The sequence below is a fragment of the Numida meleagris genome, chromosome 6 (genome assembly GCF_002078875.1).
Source record: "Numida meleagris isolate 19003 breed g44 Domestic line chromosome 6, NumMel1.0, whole genome shotgun sequence".
Classification (NCBI taxonomy): domain Eukaryota; kingdom Metazoa; phylum Chordata; class Aves; order Galliformes; family Numididae; genus Numida; species Numida meleagris.
The window spans coordinates 2,091,952-2,110,381 of record NC_034414.1 but is presented as its reverse complement, the minus strand read 5'-3'; the positions used below and the strand labels follow the sequence as shown (position 1 = coordinate 2,110,381).

The following is an 18,430-nucleotide window of genomic DNA, read 5'->3' as shown; positions in this document are numbered from 1 at the left end:
CAGTTATGCTCGTGACCAACTGCAGCCTTAATTTACAAGATGCGGAAACAGGCAATGGCTTCTCTGGAGAGATGTCCCTGTTCATTGCAGGGGAGTTGGACTAGCTGACCTTGAAAGGTCCCTTCCAACTCGAACCATTCTATGATTCCATGAGATGGCATTGTTTTGTTGGGAGGAGGAAAGAGTGAAGTTCTCCTCAGTGAAGTCAATATGCTGTTAGGGAGCAGAAAATAAGTTTCTTACTCTGTGGTTTTTTTTTTCCCCTAGATCATGATGCCTGAGCTGGCGTCACTGAAAATTGCAGCTTTTGAGGAAGGAGGGAAGTTCATTGGTCATCGTGTCATTCCCATTACTGCAGTGCACTCGGGTAGGTTTGGTGGAAATCCCTTCATTTTTTCTCATCTTGAGACCCATCCATTTGAACATCTGTATATTTTCCTTCTATGCCTACCTGCAGGCAGCAGAGCCTTCAAATTAATCCCATCATAGCCTTAGTTTAACACCATACGTATTCACCATGCCCTCCTGCAGAGGCTTCATTTTACTATTGGGGTGCACAGACAAGAAGGGAGAGATGGTGTCAGCTCATCTCTTCTGCTTTCTGCTTTCAGGCTATCACCACGTTTGTCTCCGCAGTGAAAGTAACATGCCGCTCACCATGCCCTCTCTATTTGTGTACCTGGAAGTCAAGGATTACGTCCCTGATGCTTGGGCAGGTAGTACGCTTCAGAAAGTGCTGTGTATTCATATAAATGAACCTTGCTTATGGGGGGAAATCCCAGGAAACTGATGGTTTTAATACAGATTCTTAAAAAAGATCAGGTTTACAGAGCATTGGACAAGGATCGGAGCAGCTGTTGTACAAGCTGACAGTCTTAGCTTGGCTTGTTGCAAGTAGAGAATACCAAATATCCCTGCTCCAAAATTTTCTGTCTTAGGCCAGAAAGGAAACCAGACAGTGCCCAGAGTTATTTGGTAATCCAGGCAATATTTCCTTTCTCTTTCTAGATCTGACTATTGCTCTCTCCAATCCAATTAAGTTCTTCAATCTGCAAGAAAAGAGATCAGTTAATCTGAAAGATGGCTCGGAGGTGGAGGTAAGTTTTCCCAAGTTCTGCCACTGTCTCTACAACGTGCTGCGTGGAATCAATCTGAAGCAGCAGAGGGGATTGTCAAGGGGCTTCCCACTGTCCTGGAGCGAGGCTGTCCACAACAAGCCTATGTGTTGCATCTAGCCAGAGGCAGGCAGAGGACTGCCTCGGGTGTAGAACTAGAAAGTGTCAGAGACTAAGGGCAGTGGGAGAAGCTTCAGAGGATTTGTCATACAATGCTACAGTTTCTCTTAGCTATGAGTAGTTAACACGGTTGCCAGCAAAGAGGGAAACTTAGCTTGGTGGCATACAGGCAGATTTCCTGAGAGATCAACAATGGAGAAAGCACACCAGAGTTCTCTGTGTGTCTTTGCTACAGCTTTCATTTGCTTATCTGTTGATCTCCAATTCCATTTGCTATCCTTTGATTTACCTCTGATCTTTGTTGTAGAGGCCTGACATGCAGAGGAACTTCTCATTCTCTGAAAATAATGGGATAGCAGAGTCCTCCAGGAAATTCAGCACCCCTTTTGCAAACGGGCCTGCAGGTAAAGCCAGAGCTGTGGGATGAACTCACAGAAGGGAAAGCCAGGCGCTCACGTGGCTGGAAAAAGATAGGGCTGGAAGATGAAGATCCTTGGTAACAGGATCAGAACTTCTTGAACCAATTTACCAACTTAAATTCTGGTGCTTGTCATTAATGGCAGAAGTTGTGTCTATGCTTTGACTGTTGTGGTTGGAGTGGATGTGCCACGTACACTGCTTTTGCTCTGCAATGGAAGCGTAAGATCTGGCGTGGTTCTATCCCTTAACGCCTCTCTGCCCCTCAGCTCTTTGTTGTTCAAGGGTCTCTTTTGAAGATCACGGTTCCTTCTGACATTTTGTGTATGTTCTCCCTGAAAACTCCGAGCCTTGTCAAACTGTGCTTATGCCAGAGCTCTGTATAATACCTGGGAGCTGTACAGACTAGTAGTTTTATTTACCGGCTCAGATACAAACACTAAACTTACAAATAAGAGTTGAAAAGAAGTTAATGGATTTCCCTGAACAGAAATCGGGAGACAAAGTCTCTTGCATTTATTACTTCTGCAGAAAGCAATTATTACTCTGTTCAAATAAGACGTAGCAGAGAAAGATCTCGTAACATTGTTTGCTCCTCTCATATGGGCACCTTCTTGACCTTGCAAAACAAGATAACCAATAGGCAGGACTGATGTCTGTGCAAGTGCCAGAAGGAACATTCCTCGAACCTGCTTCTAATCCACAGTGATTGATAGGTTCATTCAAGCTAGGGAAAAGCACGCCCCTACCATGCAATTAAGATTCACTCATTCTGTTCTAATTTAGAGTATTGGCAGCTAATGAGCATCTCTTCCATATTAGTTGCATGAGCGTTGTCAGTGTCCTTTCAGACTTGTTGGCATCGAAACAGTCTGTTTCATAATTCTCTCAGATATCCTCCTCACCTAATCAAAGCAAGTTAACACGTGTCAAATCATCACTCGCAATATTCAGGTCATGAAATCAAATGCCCAATTTTCTCCATCAAGGCAGAGAATTCTGTTGTGTCTGTTAACAAAGCTCCCAAGCACTTCAACATCTCAGCAGCTTAACGAATTCCTTTTTGTTCATACCACCAACCTTAGAGCGGCCCGTGCTCTTGATGAGCTCTCCACTGTCCATTTTCATCCCAAAACTCCAAGATGGAACATTGACAGGAACCTCTTTTGTCATTTTAGGAGCAGCAGCTCTGGTCAAGGATGGAAACGTGAAGGAAGTGACACAGCTTGCAGGTAATTCCCTTTGTGCTGTTCGTGTGGGCTGAGGGCTTGTCAGGTCCCTCGCTGCCCAACTTCTGTCTGGGACAGGGCTGAAACCTATTTGCAAATTAAAGAAGATCCTACCCAAGAGTAAACTTGTCGCCCTCAGGCCACAGTGCCAAATAACTGCTGTGTGCAGCAAGTTTCATTTAGTTGGTTTTTTTCAAGTTACTCCTAAACAAATACAGTCAACATACCCTCTGGCAAGAGGCATCACGTAACACAGAAGCGCAGTGGGCTCTGGTTTGAAAGACCGGACTTGCTGACCAAGAGACTTGCAGTTAAGCTGTACACTTGAGCGTCCTCACTTGGAGCCTTGCATAAGTACTTGACCCCCCAGTCGCAGACACACCCTCAAGTTCAGTTAGTATTTACACACTTGAAGGCAAAACTAAAAGTGACTTCCCCCAAGCAGATAACTCCCTGTGGCTTTTTTTGCTAGATAACCACATCTGAAGCCGGGCGGTAGACTTGTTGCTGCCAGATAACAAGTTCTCCAGCAGTTCACAGGCATCACCCTTCCCAGTATCTTCACTGACCCGGGAAGACCTTTCACTCATTCCTCACAACTGAAGCCAGCTGTTAGAACTGGAAGAGCTGACAGCTCTCGTCATTGTCACCTGACATTGAAAAAAAAGAAAAAAAAAAACAAACCCAAAATTAGAGATGAAACTACAAAGCTTTTCCCTTATAATTAGAGCTGCCAGCTAACTTAATGCTTGGGCTGTCTTTGGGGTGCTTAGGACTATGGAAAAGGAGGCAAGGCCTGAGACAGATGTAAGGGCACATTTACCACCATCATGTTCCTCTGGGCAAAATACCAAAAGGCAGCAATTCTTCTGGCTGTCCCCAAGGCAGGCAGCCAGCAGGTGGGGAACTGAGCTGGATGCAATGTGGAAAAGAGAGAGGGAAAGCTGAATGAAGGCAGCACTGAAAAAAAAAATCTCTCTGACCCCGAGAGACATCACAACAGGGTGAGAAAACAGCCTCTGTTTGTATTGCAGAGCCTCAGACAGCCAGCCTCGCAGAGCTGCAGCAGATGAAGCTCTTCCTGAAGCTGCTGAAGAAGCAGGAGAAAGAGCTGAAGGAGCTGGAGCGGAAAGGAAGTAAACGGAGAGAAGAGTTGCTGCAGAAATATTCTGTTCTCTTTTTGGAGCCTGTCTGCCCTGGAGGCAAGAAAAGGTCGATGCACTCCAGGAAAACCCAGAAGAAGAGGTAAATACGGCAGAGGGTCTTCCGGCCTGTGGAGCACTTCCCCACACCAGAGCAGGGGGATCTCTCAGATGAACAAGGGCGAGCAATGCGGTGCAGATGTCTGCGTCTCCCTGGGTTGGTTGGCTGTGGGCTGGACGGGATGGTCAGCGGGGTGTAAGCATCCCTAAAAGCAGCATGGCTGCTCTATCTGTTCTGCAGGAGCTTGACAGCAGGTGATGCTGGTACCTGCGTGCATCCTGTAGAAATGGCAGAAAGCCTTGATAGCCGAGTTGTGGAACTGAAAGAGAGGCTGGAGATGGAGCTTGTCCGCCTGGGGGAAGAATACCATGATGGGATTCGAAGGAGGAAAGAGCAGCACGCCACAGAGGTAAGGACTGCATGTGCCAACCAAAAGCGTGGCCTGTGAAAAGCCCTGCAGGGACAGCCTGAAAAGCAAGTTCTTCACTGAACCGCGAGCTCAGAAACGTGGCCACGGGGAGAGAAGCTCTCAGAGCAATTGTCAGGTCCACAGGCGGTACTTGAAAGAATGCAGACTGATGTGTTTGTCAGAAGCTACAAAATCAAGGCCCATCCTGATGAATTAGCTGGGCCCCAGAGTTCAGCGCAGGAAGGGATAAAGCTGAACCTGGTGGTAATTAGATACTGAGGCTGCACTGTGTCTCATCTCGCTCTGCTTGGTTTTGATCTCGTTTTCATCCCTCCAACAGCAAACGGCCAAGATAACAGAGCTAGCCAGAGAGAAGCAGACAGCTGAGCTGAAAGCACTGAAGGAGTCATCAGAAAGGTAAACGCAGCATTGGAACAGCAGAGTAATAATGAGTAGCTCTTAGTTCGGGCAGCATTTCCTGTTAGATCGCAGAGCACTGTACTACAGCGAATGAGTGAATGCCAGAGTGGAGAACTATTGGTGATAAACTGAGGCACAGCAACGTGACGCAAGGTCTCACAGTGGCAGTGTTGGGCAGACCTCATGGCCTCCAGTGCTCCTGCCTCAAAGAACCACAGGTACTAGTGTTTGAGCTGCAGCAAGTAGCCTTGACTGGCTCATTCAGAAAGACAGGGAGCAAGACAGCTAGTCACTGTCCGTCACCTCTGTCTGCTGCAGCCAGTACATCAGAGAATCCCTTCCAGGGACTGATCGGCTCAGTCTACGTGGAGTCTTGGCTCCAGCACTTGAATAAACTGGCAGAATCAATTTGCTAATTTCTACTTGGGCACATATCCATCTGTTCTTGCAGTAACACTTTTCTGAAGCTAAAATCCTTGCTTATTCCTCTTTAACCTTTAGTTGCTAAGTCAGGTGAAACTTCTTTCCACGTCCTCCATCAAGAAAGATTCTGTTTCCCTCGGCTGCTGATCACATTCAGACAAGACTAAGAAAAACAGGTTGACCAGCTAGGTAATGGTTTTCTAACAACAGAATATAATTTAGTCAAGTCACGTCTACAGCTGGCTGCGAGGAGCTCCAGAAACATTCAGAGATCTTCAGCAATGGGCAATAAGATGGCTGTGGGGGTCAAGACAGAAATGTCAGCATCATCTCCAGATCTATCTATCTCCATAGTAATTTATGTAAAAAAGGAAAAAAAAACAAATAGGACTGTGAGCTTGAAGAACAGATGATTGAGGAGGATGTGACAGAACTGTGTAACATCGTGAATGCCATGGAGAACAGGGAAATGATTACTGTGTCTCATAAGAGAAGAAATGTGGAGCACCCAGTGAAATTCTCAGGGAGTACATCTTCCACACAGCATATAAATGATGTTCTTTGCCTCTCAGAGCAAGGAGCAATGGAGTCCCAAAGTAGAGCTAAACTCCAAGGTACCAGAGACACTTAGGAAGACGAATGCATAGAAGCTGGAGAATAGACTGGAAAATAGCATGGTGTGAAACAGAAGAACTACCCTAGAGTTGTTCTCTTTCTTATGCTTCCCTTAAGCAGATCTTCCTTCTGCTACTGGAGGAAGGACGCCAGACTGATGGGCCGAAGCCTGATGGCCACTCTTGTGTCCCCCTTAGCAGCCATCCCGCTGTAAGCATCCTGTACATGGATGGAAGCACTGATGGAGTGCCAGCAGCCTCTTACATCTTGACGCTACTAGCCTCCTCCATCCACCTTATCACCTTATCTGGCCTGCAGTTAGCATTTCTGATGGCCCCATGTACCTCAGCCCGAGACAGACATCTTAGTGTGTTGGGGTTTTGTTATTTTCATCTTTTCTACTCGCTGATCAAATGCTGTCTAAGCATTCGTAGTCTCTGCCTTGCAGATCACAGCCCATAGTTGATGCACCTTTCTGCCTGCCTCGGGTGTTCTCTTCTGTACACCCAAGTAGTTCCTTCTCTCTTTGATAATTCAGCAGCCTAAGTACCTTCAGCAAGTCTCAAGCTACTCCAGAGAATCCAAATGTAGGTATACAATACAGCCTAATTCTATCACATGCATTTTCCCCCATTCCTTTGTTGTGAGTCACTTAAAAAAAAAAAAAAACAAAAGGTTACAGAACTTGAAATATTCTTAAGACTTTGTGCCTCACAAGCACTCTGCTTTTCTGCACAGTAGCACACTCCAGAGGATGTGTGGAGGGCTGACACCACTGCTTCGGCCTGGTCTGTAAGCAGTCCTGTCTCTCACAGCACACTTGTTTCTCTACAGCAACATTAAAGACATTAAGAAGAAGCTGGAGGCGAAGCGAGTGGACCGAATCCAAGTCATGATGAGGAGTACTAGCGACAAGGCTGCTCAGGAGAGGTACTGGGGTGGATGTTACTGGGCTTTAGAACGCTAGCTCTCCCGCTCCAGGCAGGGAACAGCACTGCTCCATAGTCACTGCTACCGTCAGGGATACTCTGGAAAGCAATCAAAGAGGGAGCAGCAGTGGTCAGAGGAGACATGCTGGCCTGCCTTCACTCCTGGCACAGCATTCTTTTTCCGGTGCATTCCAGTACAGAGGCATATACACAGTGAAGCCAAATGCCTGCTCCCTAACTACAGTGATAGCGTCGTCCCTGCAGGCTCTGCTGACACTGGCTTCTGGGGCTTTCTCTCTAGCCTTAATTTATGTTCAGCAGTCAGCAAGATCTGTGTCACTTACTGGACTTGCGAACAGCCTGAGAACAGAGCATTAGAAATATCTGCAGGGATTGGGAGCTCATATGGAAATGCAGGGGAAGGTCATTATCATGGAGAAATGGTACCTCAAAGACAACCCTCCCTACGGGCCTTGTCTCTTTGGTTCTGTTGCTTCTCAGCTTCTTGCCAGAGTGACAGTGCCCCTTCCAGACAGTTCAGCTGAAGTCTGGGAGCGCTTCTACTTCCTTCCCACCTGTCCTCACTGAACCTCAGTCTTCCCGAGCATCACTAGAATCTGTTTGTGATGCGTTTCAGCAGGTTGTGATGGGGCATATAATGGCTGCATCCTTCCTTGACGTTCATTTTGTTACAAAAATAATATTCTGCTGCTGGGCTCGTGTGCTGAAGTGCTGCTTGATGTGAATCAGTTCTAAAAGCTTCATGTGTTCAAGTGTGGAGAAGAGGGTACACTGCCTCTTCTGCTTCCTACTCACAGCAAGGTCCTTTTGCTGTCTGCTTGGCTGGAGAAAAAATTCTGCATCCAATTGTTAGGCTTATGTCTGTGTTTAATTTGAATGGCGTTTATTTGCCCTTTCCTAAAATTACAGAAACCTCTTAATGTGAGAGCACACAACGGGAGTGTAACACAGCTGCCTCGCTGCATGGGCAGCAGTAGTCCTGTCCTGCTGTATGGCACTTTATCAGTATGGAGAAACAGGCTTGATGTAAAGGTAACAGATGCATTATAGCTTTTTTATATATTTTTTTTCCTTTCCAGGTTGAAGAAAGAAATTAATAACTCTCACATCCAGGAAGTGGTCCAAACAATCAAACTGGTACGTTCTGCTGTGGCAATCTGTTCTGAGCAAAGTGGGGGTGTCTCGCGTACATCATCAGCATGTGTCATGGGGCAAGCTCTCTGAGCTACTTCAATCCCATGAAGCTGTTGCTGTATTGAGGACTGAGATCCTACTTCAGACAGCTGCTGACAGGTACTACCCTTAGTAAGATCCTGCTGCTCCAACACAGTTGAGCCAGTCCACGCAGCTGGCTGCAGCGCCAACAGACCGTGGTATTTTCAATTTCTAATTCAGATGGTGGGATTTTCTAGGAACTACAAATTAGCAGCATAACCCCACCTCTATTTACTAGCGTGCAAAATGTTGCTCTCCAGCAACCCCTCTGTGGCACGTGCTTTATAAATCTTGCTGTTACATGCATTTGTTTATGAAAACTTATGTAACTTTGGATTTTTTTTTTTTTTTTTTTTTTTACTTTGTTCTTTTTAAAGCTGACAGAAAAGACAGCCAGGTATCAGCAGAAGCTGGAAGAGAAGCAGGCAGAGAATCTGAGGGCAATCCAAGAGAAAGAAAGCCAGGTAAAAGGCAGAGATAATGCTCAGGTTCACTGCTACTACTCAGTACTGTCGTTCCACAGCACCACCGTGGCTCAGTCTTCCTCATGTATTCTTTAATTAGAACTGCACTCATCCTCTGCAGGCACACACACTGCAGCCACCCCCTCCTCGGTATGCTGAGGACATGAATGGCTGTGAAGGCGGCTCTACAGGAGCCTGCAGCAAGCTGAGGCAGGGATGCTGCACTCCTACACTCTCTGGGCCAGCGCTAGCCTTCACCTAATCACACAAAACCCCCTCAATTTAAAATGGGATGCAACTGTGTCTTTAGCAGAGGTGAGTCTGCTTCCCGAGCTCCTCAGACTCTCAAACCATGTTCATGGACCTTCAAGGCTCTGCCAAACTGTGGTGCAAATCAGAACAGTGCAGCCTTCCTCTCCCCATCATCTGCAGGGAAGATAAAGGTTGCCTGAGGGATGGAGATACATCATTCAATATCAAGTTGAGACCAAAACTGCAAAGTGCTGACACTTCGTCATAGTGGTCTCTCTTAGAGCAGGTTTTTAATCTATTTTGAGCCTGAACTCTGCTTCACTTCAGTGTTTGGAGAATGACTGGAGGTCTCTGTTTGCAGCTCCAGCAGGAGGCAGCGGCAGAATACGAGGAGAAATTGAAAAGTCTGAGTGTGGAGGTGCAGGAGACAGTGAAGAACTACATGAGAGAGGTCTTTCCTGAGGGGCCAGAGATTCAGAAGGAAGCAGTTCTGAGCAGGCCCGTGGAAGAACAAGGCTCTACCAAGCAACTAGAAGAGAAGAGCCCAGCAGCAGAGGTGTCAAGGCTGACAGCAGCTACGGCTGAGCCTCCAGGAGCCAAAACAGACATCAATTTTGAGGAAAGCATACTGTGAGTGATGCTTCCCTTACTGTTCCACTTCAGGAATGCTTACGGACATACGGAATGAAGTTTAAGACCAGCTTGGCAAACTACTCTCTCTTCCCATGCTGGGTAACTCCTGAAATCCTTCAGGAATTTACTACTTAGTTATTCTAGGTATTGGAAATAGTCTGAGGAGCTCGCCTTTCAGCGAGCGCTTCTCTCTCCTTAGCACCAAGGCGTTTCAGCAGTGGGGCTGAAGACAAAGCTGGTTGTTGACACTGACAACAGCATCTACATTAATATTTTGGTCTGGGTTCACTTGTCAGTTTTCAGAGCAAGTTTCCTCATTGTCCATTACACCTGTTCACACCAGAGCAGTCTCAGAGCTAGATCCCTCTGAACCAAATTTAACTAAGAGGCGCTCAGCAGTCGTCCACCAACCCTGCTCCAACCAACTGAGAGCCAGCCTGGAAAAAAAGCCCCTGAAATGCACACGAGTGGAAGTGGCAGAGGCACAGGAGAAACCGTTGCTCCCTAAAGTGCCATTCCCCCTGGCAACACTACCTGCTAATGTAACGCAGCCCCTGGTTGTAGGAGGAAAGGTCAGTTTGAATCTCATGTCTGTTGGTTTGTTTGTTAGCATACCACTTCCTTGCACAACCAGTATTGGCTTTTTAGTTGGTTTCTTTCTCCCCACAGGCAGATGAGGACAGTTTGCAGTGCACTGCTATACAATATCAATCAGCATTTCTTTCTGTGGAAATGTGCACTGCCAGCATTCTGGCTGGTTTTTTTTTTCCTCCTCCTTTCTTTTCAACTTCCTCTTACCCCAGGGGCTGATTCTCACTCCCAATTTTGACTTTATGGCTTTGGTATGCCTTCAGGCAACTTCTTAGATCTGGATCCAGTATCTCCCAAGACCCTTCCAGTCTTCAGCAGGCTTCTTGGGTAATTATAAGGCACACCATGAGGAGCCTAAGAGCCTTACTTAGCATGGGTTCCTGCTATCACAAACACACTTGCAGAGTTCTCTACTACCATAATTAGACACTTGCAGAGCATCATTGCAACTTTTGCCAATGAAGCTAAATTAGCTCCACGTTACTTAGGATTACAACCTTGACCAAAATCTCTCGGCTGCTTGAAAATAATTATGTTGATCAAATAAAGAGCAGACTGCCCCTAAGAGTATCTCACACAGAAAGCTGAGCACAAAAAACACATTGCATCTGTTCAAGTAGCAGAAAGAACAGCAGTTCTCTGAAGCTTCCTTTACCTGCTGCCAGCCCTGTTAATGAATGACAGCGATGGGCTCAACAGTGATGTGCACAATCTGCTCCTTGCTGCTGGGAAAGCCCAGCTCCTCAAATAATTCCCATGGGCTTTGGGACCTTGAGTGTAAGACAGCACACTGCTTCGGTTTGAAGGTGTAGCGCTCAGACGTAGCTCCAAAGCCTCAGTCACTTCCCATTTCTCCATGAATTACAGCCACCTGCAACTAACAACAATTTTCCCCCTTTGGTGACATAACAAATAAGTCTTGTTCCACAGCCTAACTGAAGGAAAACTGCCCAGCTGCATGACTTCAAAGACAAATGGTTCTCAGGCTCTTTTAGCCCTAGCAGATAACTGCTGCTGTCTGTCTTCACTCACACAAAGCCTTCCAGCAGAACACACCTGGAGGGTCAGGTTCCCAAAATCTCAGCTTTGTTGTGCAGCAGAAAAAAGGGCACATTCCTCTTAGCCATCTTTCCACTTCCACTTTCTAGGACAGCAAAGCCTTATTTTGTGAATGCAGAACTCACATCACAGTCCCCTGCCTCCACACGCATTTTCTTCCTCTCACCTGTGTTATGACTTTGTGCACTGAGCCGCTTCGGCACAGCGAGTTCTCACTCATCCAGGAGGAAGGAACTGGAAACATATGGCCCAACTCTTTTCCTAGCACCATGTAAGGCAGACTTTGCTTACGGATCCTAAAAAAGGAGGAAATAGCAATAATTCAGCACAGAACAAGAAACATCCCAGCCTTCCTCCTATCAAGTCCTGTATGCCTTGACACCAGCGGCTACAGCCCCTTGCTTTAATGCACCCACTGATGCATTTGGCCACCCAAGCCACCACCGTGCTGCGGAGGGTGGAGAATCTTTAAACCCAGCCATGGCAGATAAACATGTGAGAACAGGGCCTGAAAAGCTGCTCTTATCAGTGAAACCTTTGCCCTTAAATTGAGACCATGTGTTCCTAACTGCAGCAAGAGTTTCTCTCCCCTCCCTAGGACGTGCCACTGCAGTATCACCTATTAGCCTTCCCCACCCCTTGACTTGTTCTTCAGGTTTCTGTCTTTTCTGGAAAAGTGAGCTCAGGCATGGTGAGCCTACAGCATGCAGTGGTTGTCACATGAGAGCTGTTACACCTAGAAACTGCACTGGGGAACGCATCGTGAAGTGCTGCTATAAAAACCAGCTCGAGTAGGTATGAGATGAGATGTTCCAAACCTGGTCTGACACGCAAGAAGAGACCATACCTCCCTGTGGTGTTAACATAGTACTGGAATTGTGTGTTGTACATTTCTGACTTATTTATTTTCTAAAGTAATAAAACGTTGCATTTCTTACAAAAAAAAAGAGATCACCTTCTTTACTTCCTATAGGAGGTGGGTGGATAGGGGTTCAAGGCCCACACGCTGCCCAGCGTACACACAGCGTTAATACAGACTGCAAGCAGGTGTGCACAGGTCTCAAATTCAGCTTCTTCAGTTACTGAATATGCCATCGCCTCCAAGCAGAACATCATTCTCTTGACAACCTTTGGACAACAAATTTGTTAGAGGAAGCAGGGGCTGAAAAACGCCAAAGCGCTCTTCATGAAGCTTTGAGGATGGGGACATTGAACAAGAAATCACAGCTCAGCTGGACCATGCTGCAGATGGAAGAAAACTTAGCAGATTGGACTCATGTTATTAATACCCTGTGACGTTTGAAGCCTGAGGAAGAAAACTCACCACCATGACTTGTACCCTCGTACCACAGCAGTTTCCATTGTGCAACTCTTCTGTTATTAAAGCACCGGCACAGCTTTATCAGGCAAATTATGCAGAAGTGCATGAAAAACAGGTAGAATATTCTACATAGATTACATCTCAGTGCTAAAAAAAGTCTGCTACAGCTACTTTTCTGAGCGCACACAGAAGAACCATTCGCTCTAAACAAAGCCAGCTCTCAGGTGGAGCACTGACCACGTTCTGCACCGGTGGCCTTCCTCACTGAAGCAAAGCAGCCCTCATGCTTCAGAGCCCAGGTGCACTCCTCTGGAGCAAAGACAGCCTCTAAGCAAAACAGGATGAAACTTTGGATAGATGAGAAATGGTCAGAAGTAAGATTAAGGTAACAGCACTAATATTTTTTTGGGGGGGCAGACGTTCGTGGAGGGGGTTCAAACAATAAGAGGAATGATTTTCCCATGGCTTAGAGGGACACCATCCCTACGGCAGCACGTTGGGTCAGGGCACGTGAGTTACTTACAGACTCCAGAATAGAAATGCCAACTTCTGGTCCTCCAGCACTTCTTCCTTCAGAACTCAGACATCTTGGAAGATTTCTCCGTGCAGCCCTGCCCGTGTTTTTCCTTACCATAGGATACTCGCTGACCACGGGCTGATGCAGCAGCTGGATCAGACAGAACTCTGTAACGAGGCTGTTTTATACAGAGACCAAGATCAATAGTAATTAAGGCAAATTTCTTTGAATGGTGACTGCTCTGACAGCAGATTCAGGATAAATCTTTGGCTCTTTTCATATTTTCATCTCTCACGTGGCACGTTCTAAGGCTCATCCTCTACCACTAAATTCTCTGGTGAAAAATACTTCACTTTTGGAGCCCCAACTTCTTACTATATTGTTAAGAATCAACTAATGGCAGTTTCTAAGCGGAGGAGGACTCTTCCCACAAACCACGTCCAGTTGACAGTCACAGTTCAGCCTCAAACCAGTACCTAACGCTCCCAAACCTTCAACCTCTGCAATGAAGAGGCCATGTTCAAGGAACGTTGAGATGTTGTGTTGAGGGATGTGGCTTAGTGAGAGCTGTTGGTGATAGGTGGACGGTTGGACTGGGTGATCTCAGAGGTCTCTTCCAACCTTGGTGATTCTATGATGCTACGATGAAGATGGGGTGCTGATGTGACCGTTGCTGCTTCAGAAGGAAGCGCTGCACAGTAGTTGCTGTATTGTAAGGCTATTCTCCCTTCCCAAAACTTTCCCACGCAGTCAAGATTTACTGCTTCCTATTATCCCTGCTTTATAGACGAGGGCCTAAGGCGCAGCGCAACAATTTCTCCGGGCTACAGGGAGAAGCACGGGATTCCTCTCACCACACTGAGCAACCTTAAAAGCTGGGAGCCTTATCTCATCCAGAGTCCCTCTGCAATCTGCAGTTAAAAGACAGGGGCCTCTAGAGAAAGATTCCTCCCATTCTGAAGTAAATGAGACACTAAGCGGCTGCAGCTGCGAGCACAGAGCCCTGTTTGACGAGGACAGGCACCATTACATATACATAAGTGCAACTGGGAGATGACAGCAGTCGCAGGCTCCCGGTTTGATTTAGCAAATTGTTCATCTCTATTCGACCTGCCAGCTTCAAAGGCCCGTGCATGCCGACTGCCAGGGCTGAGACAGCACAGAAGGGCTCCACATCAGCAAGGCAGGCAGAAAGGAAAATAAAAGGCAGCATTTGGGGGAAACATGACACAAAACAACAGAAAACCCTGAGATACAAACGTAACCTTAGGAAAAGATATTCAGAAAAAAAACATCTCAAAGCATAATTACCCGCTGAGTAGGCTATGAGCTCTTTTGAGCAGAGGCTGCGTTCTGTGCCGTACTTAGATATCGATTAACGCATGAGAAACCTGGCTCCTGAACATCGCTGCAGTGCAAATCAAAAGGCTGCTTTGCTTATCACAGTTCTCCTGGCTGGTTGCGCCGTTCTTGGGAGGGAACTGGGAAGGCCCTGGAGATGACAGCTTCAATCTTCATGGAACTCACAGGTCTGTCTTAGGATTTGTATTCAATTGCGTGGACTCATCTTACAGAGAGAAACCCAGGAATCAGATATTTAACTCTGCGCTGGATAGGAAGATGGATACTTCTGCATTCTTCACAAACACGATGATGCAGTTTTAACTTCACTGCGTTTAGTCAGATTTAGGCTGCAGTAGATGTGGCATTAAAGCCCAACCCCATCATCACTCACTCCAATAAATGCATGTTTCAGAACCCAGGCCTTCTGCTACTGCCTTTAGTTGCTTTAGAAGCCACACAGCCACAGAATAGATAAGTTACACCAGACTTCGAGGTGCACATTCTTCTTTCCTTATACCTCTGAACTACGGATACATTTTAAAGCATCTCAGCAATGCAACAGGCATATGAATAAATCAAGATCTACTTTAATTTAAAACACAAGTGCAAAGGATTCACAACTACAGGTGAGCAGGATCATTTGTTTCAATTTATAAATCTTTTTAAAGCCCTGCTCTTTTGCATAAAAAAAAAAGCGGTCTATCTGGAATACAGAAACATTTTACATCAAAAACTTTCCAGTGCAGCTCAGGAAGAGCTAAGCAAATTCATTTCAATTAGCTTGATCAACCCCAAACTTAGACATCCAGTCCGCGCAGACCACCACGATCACTCTACTGGCCTCACCCTCCAGAGGTGCTCTTCTCACCACGGTCTACAGAGGCAACCTACATGCTTCGCAGTCTGGGCGCCCACCATTTAGGTGACTGGCAACAGTGCAGATGAATTCCATCCCAAATTACTTCAAGTAATCAACTGTGGCTTCAATTCTGAAGCAGGATCTATCATTGGAGTAAACAGCAGAGGACAGAGATTATCGACATCTTCTGGAGAAAATGCAATGAAGAGTGTCTGAGACAGCACGACTGTCCCAAGAATAACTTAATTTTCAATAAACTTGTATCTGAGTTTCAAAATGGGATCCCACTTTCACACATAAGACACATTCTTGAGACCTCACAACAATATGCACCACCACTGTACAATGTGACATCCTGACCTAGAGTCCAGTTAACTCGACTATCTCACTGATCAGAAACCGCGTCATACAAAATATCTAAATCTATTTAAAAATAACTGAGAGAGCTGCTTGGACAACCAGAACCCTCCTGAATGTATCACCAAGGGCAGGCGATGGGGGAAGGACGTACCAATTACAAAACATACATCAAAAGTTTCCCTTCTCCCCACGTCCCGCAGTAGCAAGCAAGGGAGAGGGAGGCTGAACAAACAGCCTTGCTGTGCACATAAAAAATCTCTCCTGGGATAGAGGCAGGACAGCTGAAACTTTTTCATTCTGTCTCCCAGAGCATTCCCAAAGCGTTACCCCACATCTACGTCAGGGCAGCGCTCCTTGGCCTCCTTGGGAGAAAGGACTCGGAAAGAAAGCTGCTTGGAAACCAAATACAGGAGAACACTTTCACAGAGTCTCCGCTCCAACCAGCACCGGACGTGTTGCATATTGTGCATTTTCAACCACGAGATCCCGGTAGCAGGAACAACTGTTCTCACTGAGCTCACTTTGAGGCCTAGCCTTCAACGGCCTCCCTTCCAAAAGTTTAAGATAATGAAATGGATTCAAGACTGACCACTAAACCATACATATTTCTCAGCAAAAGAAAAGCATGTTGATGCAAGAGAGCCGCTGGAAAACAAATATGTACATATCACATCTGCTCCCTGGGGAAATATGTACAGCATTCCAGGTCCACATTTAACTGAAGATTAAAATCATCTGTGGAAAAAGTCTCAGAGGAAAAAAATTACCAAGTCTTTGTGCATTGTTGGAGAGTTGAAAGGCATCCGTGCCCCAAAACGTACATTTAGGTTAGCTCAATACTCCAGTGTACATCCGACAAAACAAAGATCACATTACTAGTTGGGAAATTTTGTTCCAGTTCAGCAGTCGGCAGCCACGGTTTGCAGGAACTCGCAAGCATTCAGATACACAACCTCAGATCCGCATACAAATGCCATTCTTTGGAAGAAGTGATCCAGAAGTCATCCAACACCTGCTTTGCTCTTGAGAAAAACATGGTCTTATTAAGATCTTGGATGCATTGATTGTCTTTAGCAAAAGAGAAGTCACAAAGGCCGAGGACACAAGGACAGTATTCACATTCATCCTGCGAGAAGACCACCAAGGAGTTCTGAGCACCATTCACAGGAAAAGACTGCCTGGTCTCTTGATTGTTAAGCATTACTTTTTCCCAGCATTTCCCCTTACGTCAAGTCAGCAGGTAGAGGTACGCTTTCTGTATTGCTGGATGAGGGGGACCAGGCACTCTGGGAGTCCTGTCTGGAGCAGAAAGGGATGATCCAGAAGTTCTTGTGCCGTCGCTCTTTCTAGCGGTTCCCGCGTCAACATCCTTTCCAAGAAGTCTCTCAGAACCGGAGAAGTCTGGGAAGAAGCAATCAACCAAGTCAAACCCATAAAGGAGTGAGGCAACATTTAAGAAACTGCAGAGCAGCGTCTCACGTGAGCATGGTGGGGATGGGTTGACGGGTGGACTAGATGACCTGAGAGGTCTTCTCCAGCCCTAATGATTCTATTTCTATGGAAAAAATAAACTACCTCTGCCCTTTAAAATAGGCACATTGAAGCCAGTTTGGTAGCCAGGCTCACTGAAAGGCTCTGCACATCTCTTGCTGATAGTAATCCTCTGTGTCATTAAAACTGAATAGAAAATGAACTTGGTATATATTTATTTATTTTAATGCCACTAATTACATCCATTTTAGACTGGGGGCATTTTCTTAGCTCCGGTTAACTCAGAAGTAGATCACGAAACACTGCTCACAGTGAGCCACAGCTTATTTCGTGAGCGCTTTGAACAACCACTGTGACAGCCAGAGGGAAAAGGCAGAGCACAGCTGAGCACCAGGATCCAGCCTTTATCACCCTGTCAATAAACCTTTTCTGAAGTGTAGGCAGCAGCACAGACCATCCCAAGGGGGGGCTCTGTTTGGCTTGTTGCGCCCCATACCGCAGTAACTGACCACCGTGAACCATTAAGGGTAATGAGAATGGAGGGCTGAATTCATAGCAGGTGCTGAGCCCCATTCAGACAGCAGGGATGGAGGAGAATGGAGCTTGCTTCCCTGGACGGCTGCGAGCACAGCTCGCCTTGTGAAGGGCTCTGGCTTTCACAGCCTGCAATGGGGTCATCCTACCAAGCGATCTAGACCACAACTGGTTTTACGCTGCCTAAGTGGGTCCTGAATGTGACCCTCACGTTTTAATTAGGGTTGCAAAGGCAAATAGGAAAGCCAGCAGCTGTTGATGTTTGAGTGTATGCTGTTAGTTCAGAAGTCTCCTCTGTTAAATAATTCAGGCTTAGCAGCTGAAGATATTCTGATTAATTGGAAAGGCCGGATAGCTCAGAACGCTGCAGAAGCTATTTGATCTCAGAGGCTTGGACTGAAATGAAAGGAGGACTATTCTAAGCGAGGACTAAAAGGTAATCACTATATTTCGTATGTCACTGATCGTTTTTCGTAAGAAACCATGAAGCTGAGCTAATCTTCAAAGCAGCTGCAGCATCCTCCACGAGCTGCTGCCTGTACTGAGCTTTCTTGCTCTGACCATAATGCAGCCTTTGTGTTCCTGAAAGCTGTTAAGCTGGAAACTCTCAAGAGCAAGGAGCCTCCCGTTCGTTTCCCTAAAAGATGAGCAAGATATTAAATATTGGCTCCACCTGAAGCAGCTTTGATTTGCACCGTCAGGTTTATGCCCAAGAGACCTCCCATGACTAGGACTGCTTCCCAAAACAGCCACTAGCTGTCAGCAGCAGCTTGCATCCATGGAGGCACCAGGGCCAAAGATGATCCCCAAGAAACGTGTTCCAGCAAGACCGCTTTCACAGCCAGCTTTACGGGGAACAGCTGGTACATGTGTTTCCCCATGATAACCA

General features: G+C 46.3%; 2 protein-coding genes and 1 long non-coding RNA gene across 11 annotated transcripts in view; 1 reads left to right on the top strand and 2 right to left on the bottom strand.

Annotated features, from left to right (window-relative positions):
• The window catches only part of PLCB2 (phospholipase C beta 2), a 52,030-nt gene extending 39,989 nt beyond the window's left edge, over positions 1-12,041 (top strand). For 2 of the 4 annotated variants that reach the window (XM_021401988.1, XM_021401989.1), the window contains 12 exons: positions 268-367; positions 612-716; positions 1,009-1,097; positions 1,543-1,639; positions 2,831-2,884; positions 3,916-4,126; positions 4,325-4,493; positions 4,834-4,910; positions 6,786-6,881; positions 7,981-8,038; positions 8,494-8,580; positions 9,194-12,040. In XM_021401988.1, coding sequence (XP_021257663.1) covers positions 268-367; positions 612-716; positions 1,009-1,097; positions 1,543-1,639; positions 2,831-2,884; positions 3,916-4,126; positions 4,325-4,493; positions 4,834-4,910; positions 6,786-6,881; positions 7,981-8,038; positions 8,494-8,580; positions 9,194-9,466 — 1,416 coding nt within the window. In that variant the 3' untranslated portion in view covers positions 9,467-12,040. Of the gene's footprint in view, positions 1-267; positions 368-611; positions 717-1,008; positions 1,098-1,542; positions 1,640-2,830; positions 2,885-3,915; positions 4,127-4,324; positions 4,494-4,833; positions 4,911-6,785; positions 6,882-7,980; positions 8,039-8,493; positions 8,581-9,193 lie in introns of those variants that run through there. The other 2 variants (XM_021401987.1, XR_002440302.1) reach the window with 2 other exon arrangements.
• LOC110401186 lies at positions 6,827-7,667 on the bottom strand. The gene is made up of 2 exons (XR_002440304.1): positions 7,328-7,667; positions 6,827-6,979 (listed from the first exon to the last, which is right to left on the bottom strand). It is a non-coding gene; the product is annotated as an uncharacterized LOC110401186 (long non-coding RNA).
• Positions 12,149-18,430, bottom strand: part of LOC110401184 (serine/threonine-protein kinase PAK 6-like) — a 28,273-nt gene continuing 21,991 nt past the window's right edge. For 5 of the 6 annotated variants that reach the window (XM_021401990.1, XM_021401991.1, XM_021401992.1 and 2 more), the window contains one exon: positions 12,212-16,917. In XM_021401990.1, coding sequence (XP_021257665.1) covers positions 16,750-16,917 — 168 coding nt within the window. In that variant the 3' untranslated portion in view covers positions 12,212-16,749. Of the gene's footprint in view, positions 16,918-18,430 lie in introns of all 6 variants that reach the window. The other variant, XR_002440303.1, reaches the window with a different exon arrangement.